Genomic DNA, 20,984 nt, shown 5'->3' on the forward strand with positions numbered 1-20,984 from the left:
TCAGTACAGCACAAGGGCCTGAATAATGAGCTAGGCAGCATATGCAGGGAGGAAAGAACCGATTTTATAGATGTTGGAGATAAAAAAATCAGCAGATCCAAGTAACAGAGTTATATTCTCAGTGAAATACTGAGTTATCCAGGATCATTGGCAGGTTGGAATATATATGCCATTCTGTTACTCCCAGTTTAAGATTTTATTGTTTTTCTTTCTGACTTTATCAACCTTACCTCAATATTCACAGCCATTTTACTCATACAAATATCAAAACACAGATAGACTGATCCACACCATATTTTGGGGGAAGACAAAAGAAGAATCAAATTGTTTTACTAAAGGTGACGGACATATTGTTCATGGGTGGTTTATCTACTGGTTTATCTATAGAATATCTAAATACTACACATATACTGAGATATTTATATATACTTGATATTATTTCTCCTGGAAGCACAAACATACACAAAAATCTGTGATGTACATTTGTTTTTCCTATGATTACTTGTGTAACAAGCATAATGTACTGAAAATAAGACAAGACAGCTCTCAAGTGAATGTTTTTAGCAATCCATATGAATGCATCAAATTGTACAAATATTCAAATCATAACAATGTGAACATTTATTCTGAATTTAATCCTTTAGCATTGTTACTGGTGTAAATTCCAGAGTGATGCCGGTGAAAGAGGCCTGCTGTTTTAAATTCTCCTCCAGGAGGGGGCAGCAGTGGTCCTCATAATGGATATTCTGACTCTGAATTTGTCCTGTTTTTCTCCTTCCTCCAAGATTTAAACAAATTCAGTCCACAGAATTAACTATAAAAACCACTGAGAATACTCCTCCCAACACAAGAGCATCACCTGTTAGACAGAGAGGGAGATCTGTGTGTCACAATGGGAGCAATTATAGCTTTTGCAGTGTTACTGGGAACTTTATTTTGTAAGTATACTGTACATGCTGTATTCATATTTTCAATTCAAAGAAAAATTAGTTTTGTTTTCATAATTGTATTACTTTGGATGTTTGTTCAAATATCTTTTCTGTCTCCACAGATGGTCACTGTGTTGAACTCAAACAGCCAGGCTCTATACTTGTAAAACCAGGACAGCCAGTATCTGTCTCCTATAAAGTCTCTGGGTATTCCCTGACTGATAGCGGCTATGGTATAGCCTGGATTCGACAGCCTGAAGGGGAAGCACTGGAGTGGATTGGAACCATATGGTGGGATGAAGACATACATTTTAAAGATTCTTTGAAGAGCAAGTTCACCATCACCAGAGACACCTCCAGCAGCACAGTGACTTTGCAGGGGAGCAGCCTGCAGACTGGAGACACAGCTGTGTATTACTGTGCCCGATACACACAGTGCAGCAAGCAACACTAGAGCTGTACAAAAACACATCACACTGAGTGTCACCACTGAACACACACACTCTACCTGCATGCATTCAGCATCACCCAAATGTAACTTACCAAACACATTACAGTATGTGAAGAATAAACAAACGCTGGCATTTAAATTGAAAAGAAAGACAAATGTTGATTGAACCCCAAATGTTGATTGAATTGAATGTTTCCCTCTATGTGCTGATGAAAGAAAGGACATATAAAAGTTGATATCAAAAATAATTTATTTAACGTCTAATTTTATAAATATGTAATGGTGAATATGAGGCCAGTGAGCGCTGCTGCTCACGAGTCAAAGTTAAGCTGTTTATTGAATAAAGGCCTGTGTCTGAACCAGCAGTTAAAACCCTGCAGATTCTGAATCTGTCAGTCACACACTAAAGGCCCTGAACAAAGCTCCTGCTAGGGCTGGTCACCTGCTGCCCCCCCCCCCCACCTCAGTGAAGGCCATATGGTGAAGGAACTGCTTTTTAATTTAAAGAAAATTCAGCTGCAATGGTGGTGGAAGCAGCCTGCTGTTTATAATTCTGCTCCAGGAGGGGGCAACATATTATCAAAATATTGGCACAAAACATGTATTGCAAATACAGGGTCAAGGATTTAACACTGGATATCAGGATGCTTTCTATATTGTGTGATCAAATGCTGTCTGTCTTGGACACTCTCATTAGACTTACTTGTGATGTACTGAGTACTGGAGAGCTACTGAATCCACTCATCCACCCTCACCTACCAGGAAACTCCCTGCATTCACTATGAATAATAATGCAACCATGGAAGAGAGACACACGGCTGTGGATAACACTTATAAGTGCTATATGATCTGCACCCCATCTACAGCTCTGACTGCTCTATTTAAACAGCGTGTGATCTACCCACCCAGTGAGGAGGAGTTCATGCAAACTCTGAGCTCTTCCTTCTACCTCTCTGCACTGGAGGGACTGTTGTAGGAGTCTGACTGAAGGGCTATCATCTCAGACTGCAGTCAACAATTTTCATCATGACTGTAATAAACAGCCTGCTTCTGCTTTCAGTATTCTTGACCAGTACATTTCTCATTCACTTAGTTTTTACTGAAAAGTTATGTTGTGAGGTTGTGGTTATGTTGTGCTACAGCACAGAGCCCCGGAATGAAGTCTGATGTATGAAGTGAAACTCAGGGTTACTGTTTTAAATATCACTGAAGTGGTCTGTTCTTTAGGTCTCATTTATACTATCAGATGATTAGTAATTCTTGGTCATTTTTCAAATACCCTTTTGAGTCACCTGCAATTCAGCAGGCTATTACTATGTTCTGTCATTCCAATATTCAATATGAATTCTGTTCAAGGTGACAACAGAGAAAATAGATTTTTCTCAGTGTCATTTCAAGGACCTTTACGAGGACATAAAAAATCTTGCATGAATACGTTATGTACATACATTAATATTACCCCAATGTGAATTAAAGGGACACCTTTTTCACATGGATGCAGATTTATTCTGATTTCTCACATCATATTCTGAATTCCCATAATAAAATCACCCTGTGGAATAAATGTGTTGCTTCATTACATCCTCCATTGTTGGAAAACAAGAAATTCAAAGTGATTTATTTCATGGAGTTTAGACCCAAACCAGCTCATGCAAGCACACTGCAGTCCTTTCACTGAACACAAAATGTCCATCTCACAATTATTACTAAAGGATTGACCATGCATAGTATAAATGACAAATATGCATTTTTCATAAAATCATGTAAAAAAAAAGTCTCTGAATGCACCAAATATATTTGTAAAATACACCAAATGCAGTCCTTCATTTGCTGGAATTCAACCCGCATATCGCTTAATTTCTGACATTGTGGTTTAAAATTTCAATAAATTATACTTTTTACTGTTTATTCATTTATTCTCATGTCTGTTAATGCACAGGATTTTCTTTTTAACTGACAAACCTTGTAGACTGGCTTCACTGTACAATTAGCAATTTCCACATCCATTCAGTCTCATTGCTGTAAATCCTAATGTTAATGACACAGGCAAAGTAGACTGTAAATTGTTGGGTGGGGTTATAGAAATAACAGTGTTCTGCATTGAATGTAAGAAACACAGTTTTTCTCTACAGCACCTGTGAGTTTCCTGTCCTGTTGCTTCTACACTGTTGTGAGTGTGATCAGCAGTGCCCCTCACTCTGCCCTCCCCTAGAGGAGGGTCCAGTGCAAACCTCCCACTGCTTTAAATGGAGCCAGTGTCAGTGTGAGAACCAGAGCAGCAGTCAGTGGGACTCAGTCTGTGCTTTAACTCAGTGCTTCTCCTTCTCTCCTGCAGTCATGAAGCTCCTACCAGCCCTGCTGCTGCTCACAGCACTCACTCTATCAGGTCTCTCTCTTATTCTCTCTCTCCTCTCTTTCTTTCTCTGTGCTTCTTCCATGAATCTCATCTGAAATCTGCCTTTTATTTTAATTACAGGTGTTCAGGGTGAGATTGTCCTGACAGAGTCTGAAGCAGTGGTAAAGAGACCAGGAGACTCTCACAAACTGACCTGTACAGCCTCTGGGTTCACATTCAACAGCACCTGGATGTCCTGGATCAAACAGGCTCCTGGGAAGGGACTGGAGTGGGTGGCCAGCATCAATGAGGGTGGTGGCAGCACATATTATCCCAACTCTGTTGAGGGAAGATTCACCATCTCCAGAGACAACAGCAAGAACCAGCTGTATTTACAGATGAACAGGCTGACAGCTGAAGACACTGCTGTGTATTACTGTGCCAGAAACCCACAGTGAGAGAGAGTGAGGGGAGAGCTGCACAAAAACCTCTTACCCTTTATCACACAGCGCTGCAGCACAGAGCCCTGGGATGAACACCGTTGTATGAAGTCAAACTCAGTGTTTTTGTTTTAAACATCTGACTGCTGATAATTCTAAACCATCAACCCTCTTTAAGTCACCTGCAAACCAGCACACTGTAAACCTTTTCTGTCTCTACAATATTGGATACAGATTCCGATCAAAATGAGAAGTCCAAGTAAATTTAAATTCAAAAACATGTTTACATTTACAAAAACCTCATAAGGATATTTTTAAATTCACACAAATCGTGCATAAATTACACGAGAGACGTTCCTCAAAAGGTCCAATTTGCCATATCGATGTTTGACACATTATATTTGCATTTACTCCAAAAGAAAAACAGCAACACTGCCATTAAATTTGTCTAAACTGCATTAGCATGATGAATATACTTCAGCCCTCAGTCTCCTCATCTTGTATGCTGAACTCTCTCTAAAACCTTGATAGTGCAAAGACTGTGACTGATGTCATACCACTACTTGTGCAGTTAGTTTGTAACTGTAAATACACATATTGTGTTGCTTTGTAATTTCTATTAGATACCCACTCAGCTGCAGAAAATGTAAGACGCGCTGTAATACTTTTTAGGTAAACCATAGAGATATCTAAAGTTATTCATGAGGTAAAAGAAGACCACTAGGTATCACATCTACATTCATAAATGAGCACATTATCACTGTACGCTAAAAGAGGTCCAGATACAAACGCACCTGCTCTAGGTGTATCTGTAATCAATGATGAGCTCAGACATGATGAGATATACTGACATCACCTGCTTTTTCACAGCTGTCAATTGCACTAGTGTTTTATCTGTATGTACATTATGAGGATAATACAGTAAAATCCAAGAAGTAAATGAGTGCTCTAATCAGCTTTAGAGCATTTTTTGCAATTTCTATGGAATGTGTCACAGAGTGACACAAACATATTCAAATCATAACTACAGGAGCATTAATTCTGAACTTAACCTATAAGATTTGTAACAGTGTCCACTGTCCATAGTAATGCTGGTGTGAACTGCCTGCTGTGTTTTATTCTCCTCCAGGAGGGGGCAGCAGTGCTCTTCATGAAGGATACCCTGACCCTCTGAATTTATTGTTTTTCTCCTTCCTCCAATCCCCAGAGATTTAAACTAATTCAGCACACAGTATTTCCTATAAAAGCAACTGAGACTTCTCCTTCCAGCACAGGAGCATCACCTGTTAGACAAAGAGGGAGATCTGTGTGTGACAATGGGAGTTCTTATAGCATTAGCAGTGTTGCTGGGAACTTTATATTGTAAGTGAACATGCCATATTCATATTTTTAAAAATATATTTAAAAATTAAAAATATTCTGCAGTGTTTTCCAAAGTTTTTCTTTTGAATGACATTAAATTAGTTGTTCTGTTAGTGCTTCTTGCTTGTTTCAATAATTATATTACTTACAGATGTACTTACGAGTCCAAGTATGTATTTTTTTATTTCTGTCTCCACAGATGGTCACTGTGTTGAACTCACACAGCCAGGATCCATGGTTTTAACACCAGGGCAGTCTCTGACCATCTCCTGTAAAGTCTCTGGGTATTCCCTGACTGATGGCAGCTACTGTACTTTCTGGATCCGGCAGCCTGCAGGGAAAGCTCTGGAGTGGGTTGGATATATATGCTCTAGCGGGGGCACTGCTTTTAAAGATTCACTAAAGAACAAGTTCACCATCACCAGAGACACCTCCAGCAGCACAGTGACTTTGCAGGGGAGCAGCCTGCAGACTGGAGACACAGCTGTGTATTACTGTGCCCGATACACACAGTGCAGCAAAGCCACAGCAGACCTGTACAAAAACCCACCCTGATGAGTGTAGTGGCAAAACACAAACATTTAAAAGCTCTGTGAAGTCTGCACCCCTAGTGATCAGAATATGAATTAAAATATATTCCATTGTTTGTGTAGCATTTGTGCTGATGAAATGCAAATCCCATAATGGTTTAGGACCTGCCTTTGTAATTCAAAGGTTGTAGATTGAATTTTGAGCAGGAGAGCATGCATTGTAGCCTTGGAAATGATTTTTCTAGATTGTTTGACTAAAAATCCAGGTGCATCAATTGACTTTGTGGAAAATAAAATTTTCATTTACTGTTTCTATTATGAAACCGTTAATCAACAGGTAATAAATGCATTATGAACATCCAAAAGGTGAGTGCTTTATAAAGTCCTTATTCCTCTATAAATAAAGTGGAATGCAACCCATTTCTGACACATTTTATCAGTACATTTTAGAGGCATGTACTGTAGTAATTTTTGCCCCTGGTGTAAACAAGATCTTCTCCTCTGTACAATTTATTCATATGTAAATAAGCAAATCATCACTGTACTCAAATAAAAGGATCAGATACAAACCCTCCCTGTTCTTGGTCTATTTACGGAATATCTATATACAGCACTGGATATGTATACCTCAGAAGCACAAAAATACACAGAAGACATTCACATTTGTTTTTTCAGCAGTTGCATTTTTTTTATCAGGACAATACACAGACATTAAGACAAGACAGCCCTCTAGACAGAATGTATCTCATTTTGCAAATACTTAAATCATAACTATGTGAACATTCAATGTGAAATAAATCCATTCGCATTGTTACTGATCTTAACTTTGCTTAGTTATGCGGGTTGTGGTAGTCTGCTGCTTTAAATTCTCCTCCAGGAGGGGGCAGCACTGCCCTCAGAATGGATATTCTGACTTTCTCAAAAGATCTTCTTCAGATTTTCTTGAACCCCTGATATTTAAACAAATTACACCCTACACCATCGTATAAAAGCCACTGAGAATTCTCCTCCCAACACAGGAGCATCACCTGTAAGACAGAGTGGGAGATCTGTGTGTCACAATGGGAGCTATAATAACATTCACAGTGTTGCTGGGAACTCTATTTTGTAAGTGCCAATACTGTATTAATTAATCATCTTTTGAAGCAATATTATTCAATAATTACATTTCATTCCTCTGATTTTATTTTTCATAGAGTAAATTTAACTAGTCGATTTTGCATTAACTATTTTCTTTGATAATTGCATTAACCTTTGCATAATTATCTTTTTCTTTAATCTCTCATACAGATGGTCACTGTGTTGAACTGTCCCAGCCTGGTTCTATGGTTTTAACACCAGGGCAGTCTCTGACCATCTCCTGTAAAGTCTCTGGGTATTCCCTGACTGATAGCAGCTACTGTACACACTGGATCCGACAGCCTGCAGGGAAAGCTCTGGAGTGGGTTGGAGAAGTCTGTGGCAGTGGGAACACCTATTACAAAGATTCACTAAAGTCCAAGTTCACTGTGTCCAGAGACACCTCCAGCAGCACAGTGTCTTTGAAAGGGAGCAGCCTGCAGACTGGAGACACAGCTGTGTATTACTGTGCGCGAGAGTCACAGTGAGAGAAAGTCATGTGGGAGTGATACAAAAACTGCTCCACACTTCAGTTGACACAGTCAGCAACAGAGACAGTATTGCTTAAATATGATTTCCCTGTATCCAGAAGTGTTAAACAAATGTCAAAAATTGAAATAAGCAAGTTTAGATATCTGAGAATTGAATATATTTTTTCCACAACAAATATCAGTGACATTTTTATAAAGAATATCTGAATGTAGAATAAGCTGAAAAGTGGTCAGAAACTGAACATGGAGAAGGAGAAGTAAAACACCATGGAAAACATTTCAAAAGGGAAAAAAACTGTAGAATAAATTATTCCTGGTGAAAATCACATTTGAGCAGGCATTTACAGGTATATGTATATTCATGGGTTATTGGTTGTAGCTGATTATTGTTTACATATTGATTAACAATGCAACAGTTTGCTATGTTAAAATACATTTGGAGTTGTTTCTGTTGGATATGCTTAGTTCTGGGAAATGTAAGTTGGAATTGCTGTTATTGGGTCTTCTCTCTGTACCAATCACAAAAATCAAAACCTGAGCACAATCACAGGGACACTGTACATGACTTCAGAGCATTCATTCTGTTTTTATTACTCCTAAAGCTCATTGCATAGAGAAAAACATGCCTGAAAGTTCACAAAGGTGTTGTGTTCCTTCAAAAAGTGAATGTAATAATTATTCAGTTATACAAAATACAAAATGTGACACATTTTTCGAATGCTTTATTGAAAAACTTTAGATACATAAAGTGCTTAGTACAATTTCTGTAAATGTAAACGAGCACACTATCACTGGACACAAATAAAGATTCCAGTTTCAAACGTGCCTTTTCCTGTTATGTCTGTAATCCACGAATAGAAGGTTTACCTAAATAGATGTAGTGAGATCACCTCCATCTTACAAGACTTCAAACAAAGAACCTTCTTCCTGTAGGGCAGCAGTCCTAACCCACTACATCACCATGCTGCCCTTATAATGGCGATAACACAGACAAATCAATGAAAACAGCACTATAGTGAACTTTAGTGCATCCTTAGCAATCTAGATGGCATGTCTTAAATTGCACAGACATTCAAATCATGACTTCTTGAACATTCTTTCAGAATATAATCTGTAAGTGTTCCTACTCATCCACAATTCCAGAGTAATGATGGCGGAAGCAGCCGGCTGTTTTAATTCCCCTCCAGGAGGGGGCAGCAGTGCTCCTCACAATGAATATTCTGACTCTCTGAATCTTCCTCCAACCCACCGGAGATTTAAACAAATTCAGCCCACATTATTTACTATAAAACCCACTGAGACTTCTCCTCCCAACACAGGAGCATCACCTGTAAGACAGAGAGGGAGATCTGTGTGTCACAATGAGAGTTGTTGCAGCATTAGCTGTGTTGCTGGGAGCTTTATCATGTAAGTGAGCATGCTATATTCCTATTTGACTTCTAATTAAGATTTTTCTGTGAAATCCTCCAAAGATTTACTTTTAGATAAAATAAAATGAGTTGTCTATTGGTTTTTGCAGTTAATTGTGTAGTTATTTTGCTTATTTTGCTCACAAATACCTTTTATTTCCATCTCCACAGATAGTAATTGTGTTGAACTCACACAGCCTGGTTCTATGGTTTTAAAACCAGGAGAGACTTTATCTGTGCCCTGTAAAGTCTCATATTCAGTTACTGGCGATCGCACAGCCTGGATCCGACAGCCTGCAGGGAAAGCTCTGGAGTGGATTGGAATTATGTGGGCATATGGAAGCACTAGTTATAAAGATTCACTAAAGAGCAAATTCACCATCACCAGAGACACCTCCAGTAACACAGTGATTTTACAAGGGAGCAGCCTGCAAACTGGAGACACAGCTGTGTATTACTGTGCCCGATACACACAGTGCAGCAAAGCCACAGCAGACCTGTACAAAAACCCACCCTGATGAGTGTAGTGGCAGAACACAAACATTTAAGAGCTCTGTGAAGTTTGCACCCCACATGATCAGAATGTGAATTAAAATATTTTCCTGTAAAATATGCTTTTCCTATATTGTTTGACTAAAAATCCAGCTGCATCAATGGACTGTATGTAAATTTATCATTCTCGTTTACTGCTTCTATTATGAAACCGTGAATGAATAAGTCATGACTCCATTTTGAACATCCAAAAGGTGATCTTTTTTTGCTTTAGGAATACCTTATTTTATTACACTCAAAACACAACATTTTAGAGGCATGTAGTTTGTTATTGCCACTGATGTAAAGAAAATCTGCTCCTCAGTACAATTTATGTACATACAAATGAGCAGATCATCACTGTACTCTACTAAAAGGTCCGGGTACAAACCTTCCTGTTCATGCTATATTTACAGAATATCTGTAGACAATAATATACTGGGATCACAAGATATTAGTCCCCAGAGAAACACAAAGATGCACAAATTGCTCCTCATTGTGGATTCAGTCCACAATATTTCCTATAAAAGTCATTAACAATGTGAGCATCATTGGTATAACAGAGAGGGAGCATCTCACACTGCAGTTCTACTCAAAACCAGCTTCGCCCCCTTTTCTGTTTAAATATGAGCACAGCCTCTAAGCCCTGGAGAGGTGAGAAGAGCAGCTCACTGCAGCTCATCTGCAACACAAACCATGTTCCCTGCATCTCTGCTGAAGTTCCTGGCAGCTGCATCCTGTGAGTTTCTGTTTCTGTCCAACTGTGTAAAACCAGAGGAACGCCCCACCCAAAAATAAATTAAAATAACAATAATAATTATTCTGGCTTTGGCTTCTGCCTACTGCCACACAGCCTTGCAATTTTTATATTTTCAGTTGAAATGTCATGAAATTCATATATCTTTTCTGTCTTAAAGTGTCCATTTCCAAATTTTACTAGATTTCCAACAATTTTATAAGAAACATTCATTTATCAGCAATCAAATAAAAATAATTCTTTCACATTATTGTGTGGCATTAAGTAAAATTCTTACACATCTGCTGGAATGTTTAGAGATTTGAACAGCATCTGGAGAGTTAGTGCATTTTAATGAAAGCTATCAAAGCTTGATTTAGATGTGTTGCATTAGAATTTTAAATGCATATATGTTACAATACTGCTAATATTTGCACAGGAATGGAACATTTTCTGTAATGAAACATTCAATAAGTAATATTTGTGGAACATTCAGACCAACTAAGCGTTTATATACACACTGTACACTTTATGTAAATAGGAATTCCCATGAGAGGCGGTTATGTAAATCCCATGAGCTCCATGTTCTTTAAAACACAGAAATTACAGTACATATTCAGTGACGAGCAGCACTGTTCACTTCTTGCCTTTTGTTGCTGTAAATGAAATAAAATGGAGGCCTCAGTATTCATCATAGCTTTGCTGTTTGCATTTAAATGTAAGGACACAGCTGATTTCATTCCCTCTTTTCTCCTGTCTCACAACACTTGATTGAGTGGTGCTACAGCACTGGCTATAGAACTGTTGTAAAACTGTATTTTTGTCCCTTTCTGCAGATGCTCATTGTGACATCACACTGACAGAGTCTGCTCCACAGATGAAGAAGTCTGGAGATTCTGTGAGGCTCTCCTGTAAAATTACTGGATTCTCACTCAGCAGCTACAGTGTGCACTGGGTTCAACAGGCTCCAAATAAAGGGCTGCAATGGGTTGGATACTACGGTGGTTCTTCTGACGATCGTTTCAAAATAACAGAAGATTCATCCAACAGCATTGCTTACTTAGACATCACCAATCTCCAGTCCTCAGACACAGCTGTGTATTACTGTGCCTGACAGTCACAGTGAGAGAGTTTAAGGCCCTGCTGTACAAAAACCCTCCACAGATGATTTAGCAGGCAGTGTGTGACTGGCTGTGCTGTGTGCCCTAAAGACATTATCTGTTATTGTTTTTCTCCTGGATTTGCACCATAAACAAAGTTGAAATTAATTTAAGAAAATAAACAAATTTAATCCAACTTAATTTTATGTGTTCAATTATTCCTCTATATTAAGCTCCCAGTGGATTCAAAGTGAGCAATAGCTTGAGTTACATGTGAAAGTTTGCAAAACACAATGATTGCAAATCTTTGGCATTATTACTGTGGAGGAAAACCTCCTCTTAGGTTCGATGGGTGAGTCGGCGATGTAAGAAGAAAGAACAGAAACTATGATTTCTTCTAATACTCTTTTATTTTCTTCTTCTTATCTTTTTATTTCACATAGGCCTATGGGAGGTCTCCAGTACCATAAAGACACACAGAGAGCTCCCCGAATTACGTTTTACATCCTTTTTTATACAATCAGATCTACCTCTACCATGATATATCTTCCCTCTAAAACAACCAATCCCAGCTTAGATCACACTTATGTTTCACCAGTTAGTTTGACAATGACAGATATTTCAACACACATACTTACAGAGGTATGTATATGCATGACTTGAATAACGTGTATTTGTTCTCATGATTAACAATTGTTTACTCTTCCAGTTCCAATGTACATGCACTTTAAATGCATTCAATACATGCTGTAATCCAAATGAAATATTTAACTCATATACAAACACACCAGCATGTTCTAACAAAATATGTGTATATTATTATTACTGTTGCTGTTATTAATTTGATTTTCATTTATTTATTTTAATAGACTATAATCTATACAATTACTAGATATAGCAAAACAGTTATTTCTAGGTCGGTGTGTCCTTTCTCTTCTCTTGCAACTCAAAGGTCTTCTGCACAAGATTGTTTCCCAACATAAGTTACTTACAAAACTCCAATAAGTAAATGTTTACAATTGTCCTCCTGCAACTGGGATTCAAAGAGTCTCTAGGTCATATGCATCAGTGTACAAAGAGGCCACAGTCTTTCCTTAGTTACAAATTCTTAGACATAACACAGAACACCTGCTGTTCTTCATCGACCTTCACATAATCACGTACATATAACCATAATCTTGATCAATACAATCTTTAATAAGCAGAAATGTAAAAACATCAAAAGCCTATAGGAGAAGCATACTTCCACATTACACAATGGGGATATAAATGTAGGAGAATGTATTCTTTGTAATATTTTATGGGATATATGATTTACAAAACCCTTGAACATAATGCATATACACTTCAACGTTATGGCAATAAAAAACACAAACTTTCAATTAGTCCTTTATTATTCTCATTATATAAATGGTAATATCATAATCATTAGTTCCACTGAAATTTCTTAATCACACAATCATCCTAATTTGCATAAGCTGGGTTGCAATGTTGGTGCACAGACATGCATATTTAACTAGACAGGCAAGCACACCTTCAGCTAACCTAATCTTGTGAAGCCCCAGAAGTAAGCCAGTACTGCACATGTTGAGTGCAAAACACTGGGGCTCCCATTAAAGTGAATGAGGAATATCAGACTTTTGAAGGCAAAACAAAACTTCCCAGATGATATTTTGAAACTCCATTAATGATCATTACATTTCATATGTAAAGCAGATTTTTAAAAACAGCAATATGTAATAAAACATTTTTCTGGATTTAGCAATCATTGTTTTCAAACAATGAAATGTATGATCACAAGAGATTGACTGAAGACATTACCTTTGGTGGTTAAATCACCTTAGTTTTCTACATTGAATTCAATTCGGCAAGTGAATTGCCATTACTTCCTATGCTTCACTGCTTGGACCCTCCTAGACTCCAACCCTCACCCATTCCTATGTACACTCTATGCATTGGTGGAAGCAGTCTGCTTTTTAACATTCTCCTCCAGAAGGGGGCAGCAGCACTGATCATCCCATCCATTATCTATACCCCCTTATCCTGAGCAGGGTCACGGGGGTGCTGGAGCCTATCCCAGCATGCATTGGGCAAGAGGCAGGAATACACCCAGGACAGGCTGCCAATCTATCACAGGGCACACACACACACCACTCATACCTATGGGCAATTTAAGCCGCGTTTCCACCAAAAGTACCCGGAACTTTTAGTAGTAGGAACTACTTTTCAAGGAACTAAAAGGTTCCTTCAGCCCATTGTTGTCTGCGTTTCTACCGCGGTCTAAAGTCCCACGAAGATTAGGCAAATTAGCCCACTGACGAATATGAAAAAGTGACGTTGTCGTCGGTCAATCTGTCCTATGATTTCTTCTGTAACCCCATACTACCACCGAAGTAGCCTACATTATTTTCTAATAACCGGGACAGCCCGAAGGGGTTTATTCCACTTATATACAACGGGTTACCAACAATGAGTATATATGGTTACTTATGTATTTATTGATTTTTATCGATCTAATCACCTGAAATTGAAATATTCTTCTGCAGCCGTTTGGGCATATTTTACCGTTGTCAAGCAAAACTGTCATTGGTAGTTGAACTTGGACCGTTGTTATGCAACAAATAGGATATAACAGGCCAATAGTCAGATTGTAACTGTTTTATATATCCTCTCAAACACATTCATTATGTTTTTATGCGAACATTCACTTTCATGTCTTGACATCCGAGGCGACAGAATGCATTCACATTCCACAAATAACTGGCAACAACAGCAGAAAACATGCACATGTTGTAAAACAATTTGCTGTTGAATTAATTACTTTCTCATCGTCAATTCCATATAGGCTAATCGCAAAATGACAAGAATAGAACGAAAACTTGGACTTGCGTGAAAATTTAAATTAGCAGTGGTACAGCCACCGTTTGCTTTCCTTCGAAGTTACTGCTAGCTGAGCAGCGAAGTGTGCCCTCCAGATGCGAACCATGCACCATAAATTAGTCCATAGTCTTCCTGGTCTTTTTGTGGAATTGAAGAATGGCAGAGTGAAATTATGGCAGTCTGAAAAAGCTAAAGGGACGATTACTAGAATTAACCTGTTATTTTACCCTGACAAAAAGTGCGGGAGGTTATTTCCACTTTGCTTTTACTGTATCACCAATGTGAATTACGCAGAACTACCGCATACCTCACATAACTGTATCAAATGTTTTGAGTCAATTACAACGGGCTAACAAAGAAAATCCGGAAGAAAATATTCAGCAACCAAATTAATCTGTTTGAATGTTTTGGTACGTAATATGCTGTCCCAGCACGAATGCTTAGCATTTTATAAAACGAATACTAAAGCAAGAAAAGAACAGAAGAGCACACATTATAATTCCACGACGTTGGCAGGCTATAACCAAAACTAGGCTACTGCGCCACATAACATACAAGTTTTATTTGAAGTTATTATGAAAATAAATCGGTTTGCGGCTGCAAATTTTTAAACATGGCGGTTGAAATAAAACATTGCAATTAGTCGACCAATCAGAAATTTTCAGTGTTTGCGCCCCACCCCAAAGGTTCCGGTACTTTTGGAAAGTACTACCCCCCAAGCAGGAACTTTTTTCGGGGTAAAATGAAGCCCCTGGAACTAAATTTAGACCCTAGTTCCTGCAGTCGAAACGCACTGAGTTCCTCAAAAGGTTCCTAGTTCCGGGGTAAAGTTCCTGCGGTGGAAACGCGGCTTTAGAGTCTCCAATCGACCTACTTGCATGTCTTTGGACTGTGGGAGGAAACCGGAATAGCTGGAGGAAGCCCACGCGGACACAGGGAGAACATGCAAACTGCACACAGAAAGGCCTAAGCCGAGATTCAAATCCATAACCTTCTTGCTGTAAGGCGACGGTGCTAGTTGGTTGGATATATATGCTCTAGTGGAAGCACTGGATACCAAGATTCTCTGAAGAGCCAATTCACCATCACCAGAGACACGTCCAGCAGCACAGTGTTTTTACAAGGGAGCGGCCTGCAGGCTGGAGACACAGCTGTGTATTACTGTACCCGATACACACAGTGCAGTAAAGCCACAGCAGACCCGTACAAAAACTCACCCTGATGAGTGTAGTGGCACAACACAGATATTTAAGAGCTCTGTGAAGTTCATGCCCCAAGTGATCGGTACATGAATTAAAGTATTACCCATCGTTTGTGCTATGTTTGCACTGATGAAATGTAAATCCCATAATGGTTTATGACCTGTGTTTGTAACTCAAAATTTGTAAATTGAATTGCCAGTTGGAGAGTATGCATTGTAGATTTGAATATTATTTTTCTAGATTGTTTGTCTAAAGATCCAGCTGCATAAATGGACTGTATTTAAAAAAATATAATTCACATTGTCTGCTTTTATTGTGAAACCATTAATGCAGAGGTAATAAATGCATTATGAACATCCAGAAGGTGAGTGCTTTATGAAAGCCTAATTCCTTTATAAATAAAATAGAATGAAACCCATTTCTGACACACTTTATCGCTACATTTGAGAGGCATGTACTGTAGTTAGTTATTGCCACTTAAATAAAGGAGATATGCTCCACAGTACAATTTATGTACAGTACATGAAAATGAGTAGCTCATTACTGTACTCAAATAAAAGGACCAGAAACAAACCTTCCCGTTATTGGAAAATCTACAGTTTATCTGTATACAGCAATATACTGAGATCACTTCACATTAGTCCCCAGAGAAGCACAACAAAGCACAAAATCTGCTGTCATATTTGTGTTTCCAGTAGTTAATTTTTTTTTTACCTGGGTAATATATAGAAAATAAGACAAGACAGCGCTCTAGATGGAATGTATGACATCTTGCAGATATTCAGATCATATTTATGTCAACATTCATTCGGACTGTAATTCCTCATCATTTTTACTGGTCTAAATTCCTGACTAATTCCGATGAGAGCAGTCTCCTATTTTTAATTCTCCTCCAGGAGGGGGCAGCAGTGCTCCTCTTTGTAGTTATCCTGCAGTCTCTGACTTTGCCTCCCTGAATTTGTGTTGTTTTTTGTCTTCCTCTAAGACTGTGCATTTCCTGAAACATAAGCATTAAACACTTGTTGCAGTAGACAACTCAACTATTGTAGGTGAGCTTCATTATTGCCATTATATAAATAGTAATAACATGATAGTTCATTGGAGTGAAATTTAATCAACCCATGAGCATTGTATTTTATCTACAAAATATTTAGCTGTAATAGTGGTGGAAGCAGCTTGCTGTTTCTAGTTCAACTCCAGGTGGGGCATCATAACATCAAAATATTAGCATAAGACATGTATTAAAAATACAGGGTCAAGGATTTAACACTGGATGTCAGGATTCTCTCTGTATTCATATGCTGTGTGTCTTGGACACTCTCATTAGACTGACTGGTGATGTACTGAGTACTGGGGAGCTCCTGACCCACTCTCCCACCCTCACCTGCCAGGAAACTCCCTGCATTCACTATAAATAATAATGCAATATTCAGCCATGGAAGAGAGACACACGGCTGTAATGATGAATAATACTTATAACTGCTATATGATCTGCACCCCATCTACAGCTCTGACTGCTCTATTTAAACAGTGTGTAATCTGCCCACCCAGTGAGGAGGAGTTCATGCAAACTCTGAGCTCTTCCTTCTACATTTACCTCTCGGCACTGAGGGAGGAGGGACTGTTGTTGGAGACTGACTGAAGGGCTAGCATATCAACTGTAGAAGTCTTTCACCATGAGTATTATAACCAGCCTGTTTCTGATTACAGTAATCTTTACCAGTAGGTTTAAATTTCTTATTCTTTTAGTTCTTTCTAAAATGTTGATTTGTGAGGTTGTCAATAGTGAGTTCTAAGTCTTTCTTAATTTCACAGGTGTTAAAAGTCAGGCACTGACTGAGTCTGAACCAGCAGTTAAAAAGCCTGGAGAATCCCACAAACTGACCTGTACAGCCTCTGGGTTCACATTCAGCAGCTACTACATGGCCTGGATCAGACAGGCTCCTGGGAAGGGACTGGAGTGGGTGACCAGCATCAGTGGTGGCAGCAGCACATGGTATGCCATGTCTGTTAAAGGAAGATTCACCATCTCCAGAGACAACAGCAAGAACCAGCTGTATTTACAGATGAACAGCCTGACAACTGAAGACACTGCTGTGTATTACTGTGCCCGAGACCCACAGTGAGAGAGAGTGAGGGGAGAGCTGCACAAAAACCTCTTCCCCATTATCACACAGTGCTACTGTAAATAACTGGATTTACTGGCCTAATTAAATAACAATACATTTTTAAATGAAAAATAAATATCAAATGTTGGTGTCCATAGTTTATTGGATACACATGTCTTCATCAGAAGGAAAAGAAGCATGTTCCCATAAGCTTTTCATATTGATGAGATAACAATGCAAATTTGGTGAAACAAAAGTGTTTTCTTAATGTCAACTCCTTTTGGAAGCATACCTTTCACTATGCAGACAGATTTTTGAGCCGAACTTGTCACCAGAGCGTCCGCTTCACATTTTTCCACTGAAGATGAAGAGCATCTCCGTACTTCCCTGAAAATTGTTCTGATAGGATTTTAAGTTGACATCCCAACTCACTGCTGTCATTAAATATTCCCTGACTCCCATTGCCATAAATGTAGGTGAGAATCAGGGATGCTGATCAGAATATATGTTTGATATATGAGGCGCACAATAAAGCCTGTGTGCATCTCAGAATTGCAGTCTGTGTAGTTTATAGTGAGAGGAACATTAAAACCAATCACATTTTTGTTGAGGTAAAAGATTACAGTAAGATTACAGATTTGTACAGAGTACAGTTTAGTACCATTTGTCTTCATGTAAATTAGCACATCACTTAGTATATAACATTAGCATTATCAATTAGTTTACGTCAACACTAATTCCTGATTAAATGCTACCTGTTCTAGTCATATCATAATTTACTAATAAAAACACAATATAACCTGATATATTGAGATATACACCTGCTTTTTCATGGAAGCACAAACCAAATATTTGCAAATATCTGCTGTCATTTAATTTCCCTGATGTTACCAAGAAAATGAGAAAGACAGCACTCTTTTGTGTCTTCATTAATCTAGTTGGTATGTTTGGATATTCAAATCATAGCATCTTGAACATTTATTAGGAATTAACACGTAGAAATTGTTACTAATCTAAATTCCAGAGTAATGCTAGTGGAAGCAGTCTTCTGTTTTAAACTCTCCACCAGGAGGGGGAAGCAGTGCTCCTCATAACCGATATTCTGACCCGCTGAATCTTGTTTTTCTCTTCCCTCCAACCACCAGAGATTTAAACAAATTCAGTCCACAGTATTTCCTATAAAAGCAACTAAGAATTATCCTCTTAACACAGAAGCGTCACCTGTAAGACAGAGAGGAAGATCTGTGTGTCACAATGGGAGCTATTGTAGCATTAGCAGTGTTGCTGGGAACTTTATCTTGTAAGTGAACAGGCTGAATTCATATTTTATTTATTTTAAAATAAATTCTTCAGTGATAATTTCCAGTTTTACTTACTTTTAGTATTAAATAAGTAAAATTAAGTTCATAATTCTAATAGATTTCTCTGTTTATTTCTATGATTATATTATTTATTGATATACCTCCATATCTTATTTTTTATTTCCATCTCCACAGACGTTCGCTGTGTTGAACTCACACAGCCAGGCTCTATGGTTGTGAAACCAGGACAGTCTCTGACCATCTCCTGTAAACTCTCTGGGTATTCTGTGACTGATCGCAGCTATGCTACACACTGGATTAGACAGCCTGCAGGGAAAGCTCTGGAATGGATCGGGCGATATTGGGTGGGTGGGGGAACCAACCAATATCTTTATAAAGATTCCCTGAAAAGCAAGTTCACCATCTCTACAGACACGTCCAGTAACACCGTATCTTTACGAGGGAGCAGCCTGCAGACTGGAGACACAGCTGTGTATTACTGTGCCCGAGAGTCACAGTGCAGCAAAGCAACGCTAGAGCTGTACAAAAACACATCACACTGAGTGTCACCACTGAACACACACACTCTACCTGCTTGTAGCGCTCACTGGCCTCATATTCGCCATTACGTGTTGATATAATTTTAAGTCTAATATATTAGTTTTGATTTCAACTTTTAAAAAATTGTTTTTTCATCAGCATTAAAAGGGAGACATTGAAGTGAGACTGCGATTCTGTCAAAATGTATCCTTCATCCTACTTTATTCTTCACATACTGTAAACAGAAGAGAAGGACAATAAAAAGAAGCTGTATTTTAAATAAATACAAATATTCATAACTTGGCTACTGCTGTCCCACTCCTGTCTGAAGGGAAAGTTTGGAAATCCAGTTTGAGCTGGTTCTATACCTGTGAAGATCTTTATAAACAGTGTGTGATCTGCCCACCCAGTGAGGAGTTCATGCAAACTCTGAGCTCTTCCTTCTACATTTACCTCTCTGCACTGAGGGAGGAGGGACTGTTGTTGGAGACTGACTGTAGGACGATCATTACCGACTCCAAAGACGTTAACCATGACTGCTATAACCTGCCTGCTTCTGACCACAGTGTTCTTTACAAGTGCGTTTTAACCAGTCATTCATGTAATGTAGGCAAAATTTGTATTTGAAAGTTGTGGAGTTTTTAAGTCTTTCTTAATTTCACAGGTGTTAAATGTCAGACGCTGACTGAGTCTGAACCAGCTGTTAAAAAGCCTGGAGAATCCCACAACCTGCCTGTACAGCCTCTGGGTTCACATTTAGCAGCTACTGTAAGCACTGGATCAGGCCCCTGGGAAGGGACCGGAGTGGGTTGCCTACATTGGTACATCTAGTTCACCCATCTACTATTCCAAATCAGTTGAGGGAAGATTCATTATATCCAAAGATGACTCCAACAGTAAGTTGTAGTAAAACTGTCACCACAGCAGACTTCAGCGAATTCATTCTGCTTGTATTGTCTCTACACCAAAGTAAAGAGAATCTAAACATTGAAAGTAAACTTGTGTTTTCTTTGTAAGAAAGAGATGTTATTTATTTTGGTAAATGGACTGCATTTATATAGCACTTTTATCCAATCGCTTTACAATTGATGCCTCTCATTCGCCAGAGCAGTTAGGGGTCAGGTGTCTTGCTCAAGGACACTTCGACATGCCCAGGGTAGGGTTTGACCCAGCAACCCTCCGACTGCCAGACAATCGTTCTTACCTCCTGAGCTATGCCACCCCTTGAGAGATTTTGATAGATAATGTATATTTCATTCTATCTTTAAAAAAAGTAAAAGAACATATACTCTATGGATTATGCACATTCTTCACTGGCTTAATAAATAAATAGCACAGTTAAATCTATAGGATAGACATGAGAAAATGTGTCAGAGCACAATAGAAATCATTGTATAGAAGGTGGGGGGGGGGGGGGTGCAGTATTTCCTGAACAGATGGGTCTTCAGGTTATGTCTGAAGGTAGAGAGGGACTCTGCTGTCCTGGCTGAGGTGGGCAGGCTGTTCCACCATTGGGGAGG

General features: G+C 38.7%; 1 protein-coding gene and 2 gene segments (V, D, J or C); all 3 read left to right on the top strand.

Annotated features, from left to right (window-relative positions):
• The window catches only part of LOC118220446 (titin-like), a 435,810-nt gene that overhangs the window by 4,478 nt on the left and 410,348 nt on the right, over positions 1–20,984 (top strand). The window contains exons 1-2 of one of the 5 annotated variants that reach the window (XM_035404310.1): positions 3,663–3,766; positions 3,857–4,163. The exons of 3 other annotated variants lie outside the window; for them this stretch is intronic. In XM_035404310.1, the coding sequence (XP_035260201.1) occupies positions 3,718–3,766; positions 3,857–4,163 (356 nt within the window). In that variant the 5' untranslated portion in view covers positions 3,663–3,717. Of the gene's footprint in view, positions 1–3,662; positions 3,767–3,856; positions 4,164–8,975; positions 9,065–9,237; positions 9,534–20,984 lie in introns of those variants that run through there. One more of the 5 variants, XM_035404313.1, reaches the window with a different exon arrangement.
• On the top strand, positions 7,064–7,669 carry LOC118220483. The segment is given in 2 exon segments: positions 7,064–7,154; positions 7,338–7,669. Coding segments are annotated over 2 exon segments (363 nt in total).
• LOC118220503 lies at positions 17,137–17,656 on the top strand. The segment is given in 2 exon segments: positions 17,137–17,237; positions 17,331–17,656. Coding segments are annotated over 2 exon segments (357 nt in total).

This window comes from Anguilla anguilla, chromosome 2 (genome assembly GCF_013347855.1).
Source record: "Anguilla anguilla isolate fAngAng1 chromosome 2, fAngAng1.pri, whole genome shotgun sequence".
NCBI lineage: Eukaryota > Metazoa > Chordata > Actinopteri > Anguilliformes > Anguillidae > Anguilla > Anguilla anguilla.